The sequence below is a fragment of the Apium graveolens genome, chromosome 2 (genome assembly GCF_009905375.1).
Source record: "Apium graveolens cultivar Ventura chromosome 2, ASM990537v1, whole genome shotgun sequence".
NCBI classification, from domain to species: domain Eukaryota; kingdom Viridiplantae; phylum Streptophyta; class Magnoliopsida; order Apiales; family Apiaceae; genus Apium; species Apium graveolens.
Window position 1 is genome coordinate 171710667 of NC_133648.1, and position 6678 is coordinate 171717344.

The 6678-nt window shown below is 34.2% G+C and overlaps 1 protein-coding gene across 2 annotated transcripts; it reads right to left on the reverse strand.

The window, feature by feature from the left end:
• Positions 1-316: 316 nt before the first annotated feature.
• Positions 317-6238, reverse strand: LOC141707990 (putative E3 ubiquitin-protein ligase ZFP1). 2 transcript variants are annotated; one of them, XM_074511456.1, is made up of 7 exons: positions 6118-6238; positions 5798-5893; positions 2493-3315; positions 1761-2110; positions 1541-1639; positions 1082-1249; positions 317-778 (listed from the first exon to the last, which is right to left on the reverse strand). In XM_074511456.1, exons 3-7 carry the CDS (start codon positions 3292-3294, stop codon positions 632-634), a joined length of 1566 nt encoding a protein of 521 aa, XP_074367557.1. In that variant the 5' UTR covers positions 3295-3315; positions 5798-5893; positions 6118-6238; the 3' UTR covers positions 317-631. The 2 variants fall into 2 exon arrangements, with proteins under 2 accessions (XP_074367557.1, XP_074367558.1); XM_074511457.1 differs by lacking the exon at positions 6118-6238 and adding an exon at positions 5991-6032.
• Between the last annotated feature and the right edge of the window lie 440 nt (positions 6239-6678).

Here is a 6678-nt window from a genome sequence, read left to right on the forward strand (position 1 = left end):
TTTTAATCGTATTTGAGTTTAATTTTGGTATAAAAGGTCGGAGAAATCATATTTTTACAAAAAGAAAAAAAAAGTAATTATGTAAATAAAATGGGAAAAAAAATAACACCCTACTAAAAAAAAACCGAAAACTGCCCAGCTTCGCCCCATTCCAATCTAATTCTAAAATCAGGAGTCACCCAAGCACAACTGATAACCCCGAATCCAGCCCGGTTTCGAAGTAGAGGAACGTTGGTCTGCATCTCCAAGTTGGCTTCTTTAGGAACATTGGTGATCAACACACTAATATCGTGTACCCTTTGCACAAAAGCAAACATAATATAAGAATCACAGAATATTTACATTGTATTATTGTTCTATAAACAACCTTACGCTGATAATACAGGACAGTTTACTAACCTGAATGTTTATACAAAAACCAAACGAAATAGTCTGTACAGTTTTTTTAGGGGGGGGAGGGGGGGGGGGTTATAATTTGGTTGAGATAATTGTGGATCTTAGTTATTTTCCAAAAGCATAGCATACATAATATATAGCCTGTATCCAATTGATGGAGCAAGCCTTATCCTTCTTTTAACTTAGATGAAGATCAACATCAAGAAACATTAGTGTTGATCTCACTTTCCCCTTGTCATTCCTTCTTGCTTTCGGTGGTCAATGCCGCAGATTTGCATATGGGACAAGTGTTCTTTACAAGAAGCCAATTCTTTATGCATTCCAAATGATACTCGTGCCCACAGTGGAGGATACTCTTTTTCTCTTCATCCCTATATTCCACCTAATGGGTACAAAATGTAAAGATCATGTTATTATTATATATTTGCAGCTAAATAAAGTTAAAATGGCATGCAGTAAGGTTCAGCGGAACAAGCAAGGAAATTATTATCTTCGCCTGAACTCTTGAGCTAAATGGATGATTGCTCTCTACCTTTTTTTTAATAGTCAACTGCAACCTTTTCTTTGGTTAAAATGGAATATGTTCTTCAAATGAATGCACTTAAAGAGTAAACCGATGTACTCGCTAATATGCGCATAATTAAGACATTTAACCAGAAATATATTACTAGATCAAGAAACATACCTGGCATACAACACATAAGTTAAGTTCCCGGTCCACAGATGTTGTGTCTTCCACATTAGAACAAGATCTGGACAGAGAAGACGATCTTGATTTTAGATGGCCAATGATAAATTCCTCAGACAAGCCACTGCCCACACTGCCAATCTGTTCACCTAGTGCAAGAAGCTCCTGCCAATATATAAAAATAAAATTGTTAATTTTCAATTCAATCAGAAATGAGATAAGATGCACAATGTCTCAGAGATCCTCAGCATCAGTGTAGTAAATCATAAATGTTTCAATTAGCTAATATTATAAATAAAAAATGATTGAAAATACATTTATTAATTGCTAAAACATATTAATAGTTAAAGTCTCGAGGTTGAAGAGGGATATTAATTATATTACACCAAAACGAACAGATTCAACTTTAAATGTTACCACCAATCAGTAATCCAAGTTATATCAGGTTATGGTTACCTCATAAGACATGTTGTCAATATCTAAACGCATTTCCCTGTGATGATCAACAGAATCAAGCATTCCATGATAGTTCGAGAGCTCCAGGAGGGCAACTCCCTACATGCTCCAAGCACAAAAAGGATGAGAAAGTAATCATAGCTATCAAACAGAACATATTTCTCAAACAAAACTGTAATGAGTATTATAGCAGATCAATCTAGTGCAGAAAATTCATTACATCTTCTGGAAGAACTCTCAGGTGATGAAGATTCCGTTGCCTTGCACTTGCATCAAGCACCAGTTCCCTTCGTTGAGGCCGGTATATCCGTAGCCCAGCTGGTTGAACAGATCCCACAAATCCACTTGTTGAAGGTCTGCGTGAAGATGTTGCTACTTGAGGATGCAATTCAAGACTGCGCCCTGCAGCACCTTGCACAGGTGGCAGCAGTGGTAATGGATGATGAAGATTGAAGTGCCCTGGGAGTATTGGAGGTGGCTGCAGAAAAGTTGCAGAAGCCCTGTTAGCTGTAACTTGATATGGATGTATACCCATATTGGCCGCCTCCATACAACCTCCATTGAAGTTCCCTGACATAAGATTGCATGTAAGATCGCGGTAAAACAGTATAAGGCTTAATTCAGATATGGCTTCTTTACCGGATCTCCTCATTCAAATATATACATTAAATAGAAGAAAGTTTAATCAGTGCTACTATATTTATTGAATATGACTATGTCTCTTGCACTTTGCTTCGCCACCTGCCAGTATCAATAGATTTTTGAAGACAGCAGCAATATAACCTTTGAATATTGTGGAATAAATTTCTAAGAAAAAAAATAAGGAAACATGAGTCAGAAATTTTAATGCCTTTGTCCTACTGCATATCAGAGGCAAAACCACAACTTAAAGAGGATTAAATGGATAAAAATGAAAAGAAATTAGCGGTCCATTGACAAGTTCAAGATTTACCATGTAGATAGGGTAAAACATGTGTCTGGTTCCAAGTCAAAGTGCCAGCATCACCAGCATTACCGTTGAATTGTTGATCCATCCAAGGAGCAGCAGCTGTCTGAAAAGCTGGACATGGATACTGTCCTCGGATCAAATGACTGGGATTGTGAGGTACCAGAGACTCAGTACTAACAGCACCCTGTCTGTTTCTCATACTTCTATGAGATCCAGTATCCATCACAGATGACATGTCATTCCCTCTGCTGTCAGGCACTGCAAAAGATGCCTCCCTTGGACCAACATCTGATTCAACTGGTCTTGCAAAAACAGGAGCAGCTGAAGAACTTGCACCAGCCGAGGTATAATGCTGAAAGTTTTCATTCTTTCTCTTAAAAGAACCTCCTAACCGATCAATAAACTGAGCATCTCTGCCATACCTGTCCGCAGAAATATCAATCCCATGATTGCTGGATGATAGGAACTGGTCATATGGCCCACAGTTTAGCGGTACAGAAAAACCTCGGGCACTAGATGATGGGGCCATGTACATGTTATAGTGGTTGGATGCTTCAGAAGCAGCTAAGTCAATATTACCAGCCGGATACTGATGAACTACATTACACTGTGGCATCCCATAGGATCCAACAAGCTCAGGTAGATGCTGAACATCAAAGCTATATCTGTTCCCTGGTGCTGCTACTACCGCATTAGGTTGCGGAAAATTTGACATGCTCCCGTATTGAATAAAATGACCTTGGCTAGGTTGATCCATTTTCATATCAATCACTGGACCACTATATTGTATATTTCGGTGCCCCATGCTAATAAAGAACCAGTTCTCCTGGCCATATTAGAAAGATAATTAAGTAAAGAATGGTTCAAGATACAAATTTGAGTGAACTTACTCTAATAATATCCTTTCATCTGTGTAAGAAGTAATATAAATTTGAAAAAGTAAAGATGCAATTCAATTACTGTTTATGAACTTCATAAACACAGAAGGAAGAGGCAGCTATCCACCTTAAAAAAAGGTATCAATGCTGCCACATAAATTGATGAGTACTCATGTGATTCTAGCCCTAGCCGAGTAGCCTCGAATTTAGCATTAATTTTTTTAAATAACCCATTGAGAGCACTCATGTGTTTATAGTCCTAGCAGAGTAGCATCGATGTTAGCATTAAACTTTTTAAATAACCCATTATATTACTTAACTACAAAGTAAACTTGAACAATACATCTTTAGCTCCTTAATAATCTAATTGATAAATATTACAAAAAAGGTACTAAAACTAGTGCAGGATCATTGTAATCATGCATGCATTAGATACACCAAGTTGGTTCCTGTCACCTAAATATGCTAAACGAGTTGCAATTTAGTCCGTGTATTTGGACAACCTTGATCTTTAGATAAAATTGATAAATATGCATACACAGATGCAGCAAGTTTTTTACTACATTTAAGGATGCTGGACAGCTGCTTTTTCATATTATTTTTAGTGAGAATAAGTTTCATTACTTTTCCAAAACACTTTCAAAACTGTAATTTTTCAACTTGAAAATAATCAATTTTATTCCGAGGTAATAAACTATTACTATTATATAAGCTTAACAGCCGATTCATGATAACCACACATTTATCCAAAACATTTTAATTACTCATCAAGAAAGGATAAATTAACTCCATTGCAATACAATGACGAGAAATTTTAATTCCGCACGTAATATTAAGTGGAAACAATTAGCTGGAAAACTATGATTGACAACTAAAGAGCAATCATACAGAACTTTTTTGTTAGAAAACAAAGCTTGTATTGTACACTGGATCCTAAAAAATATTGCTTAACAATATTATTGCACATTACAAACTTACAGAACTTCAATTCAGTAATTTAACTTCACCTTCAAAGAAGGGACATGTAAAATTAAAATTAACATAATTTCCAATGAAAGGTTTACAGGTGAACTCCAAAATACGAAAAACATGCAAAAATTATAAATACATTTAAACTACTCAGATTCTAATCTTGCAGTCTGTCATAGCAATTAACAAAAAATTCATTTCCCTATAATATTTTGTTGCCAAGTAGTCTACTGATTTTTATAATCCAAAAACGGTAATTACAAAATCTGGACTACCATTATCTCTATTGAAATCATTACAGATAAACAGATCTTGCTTAGAAACACATATTTCCTAATGGACTGCTTAATAAATACAGTGAATATCCATGACAAGGTGAAGCGAGTTTTTTCTTTACTGATTTTGGATGCCAGAAAAGTTGGTCCTAGATTTTACTCCTAAAGTTAAGAAACTTCTAGCAACCTTATGTCACACTTGTGAAGCTGCACCAATTTTAACTAAACAATAACCAGTCTTGACCCCCTACCGACACAAGCTACAAAAGTAAAAGTCTCTGCAAATTAACCCAAAAATAAATATTTATACTGTGTGTGTGTGTTGGTGTAGCGGTTCGAGCTCATGGCTTCCCCAAGGGAGGGAACGAGTTCGAACCTCGGGGTGTGCGTGTGTTGTAACTACCAAAAATATATTGCAAATTGTGTTGGTTAAAATATAGGAGGACCTATTAAATTTTGTGTAAAGAACTGCAAATCGAGTTCAAGTATTAACTACATGAACCCAAGGCTTATCTAATAATACCAATACATTGTCAGAACACCTAACAAAACAACAATGCCAATTAAAAAAATTGTTGTGAAATGAACCTTAATAGTTTTGAATAGCAAAAAAAAGCATCGAAGTTTAATTCTTATTTACCTAAAAACTATTCCAACCAAACCCCCAATACATTATCGATTAAGGCCCTATATACATGGTAAATCATTATAATCATTTTCCTAGCAACAAAATCATCTAAATTAAAAGACTATTCTGATCAAACCCACGGAACGTTATCTGTTAGGGCTTCAAACACCCGAAAGGAAAATTCCTAATGTGCTTCAACCAATTTTTTTCCTCCAAAACTTAATGTTCTTAAATATCTATTATCACCCAACATGAAAATGTTAATCTTCTAGAACAAAAGTACTTGTTCAGCTGTAAAGTTAAAAAACTTTGCATCAAAAGCTAAAAGCAAATGATGGCTGGTGAGTTTTTTCATCTCGTACCACACAAGCTAAAGATAACATAGATATCATCATCAAAGAAACTGCTGTGAATGTTTTAAAGGTTTACGCCTATCCGAAAGCCATATAGGACAAGAAATCTAACCAAAAATGGTCTTAAATGTATTTGATCATAGATGACTTAAATTGGAAGCTAGCATACATAATAACACTAAAAAGATCATGAGAAAAACCCTACCTTTTAATCATCAACAATCTCAAAAGGGTTGAAATCTTCAGCCTTAGAATTAAAATTAAAATGTATCTATAACCCAACAAATAAATTAGAGTCCTCCTGCAACAATTCAAGAAAAGCCCTAATTAGAGTTGGGAATTATAATCTGGTCATCCAAATTACAATCAAAACAAAACCCACATAAACAATCACTTACAACAAACTAATGTATGTAAATTACATACAAAAAAACCCATAATTTTGTTGGTTCTTTTGTTGCAAACAATCAAAAAGAAATTAAAGATAAAAGACATCAAATTAGAAGAAAATGATGAGAGAGTTACCAAGATGATCGAAGAAATACATGGAGAGAAAGGAGAGAGAAATTCAATTACAAATCCAGTGTCCCACCTCTTTCATTTTATGTATCGTTGTTTTTTACCGTTAACTGCTACGCGGTTAGCCAACCTTTTTATTAGATATACTAGCATAAATCCGTGCATTCTATTAATATTTTAAATTTTTATTTATCAAGTTATATTATATTTTTAAAATATTTATATAAATATATAATAATTATAAATTTATAATAAAAATAATAGAATAACATGTGGTCGTAATTTAGTAGAATAAATAGATTATTTCTAGTAGTTTAGCAGATATATAGCACTATTATTTATATCTTTTAGTATAAGTTGTATTCGTAATTTAGTAGGATAAGTATACTGTATTTAGTAGTAGTTTAATAATTTAGTAGTTTATTAGATATATAACACTATTGGTCTATTTTTGTAATAATCAAAATTAGGGAATTATCGTTGAACTAAACCGTTCAACCAAATTATCTTTATTCCGGCTATTATAGTATAATATAGATTCTTTAGATTTACGGATACTAGCTTAAA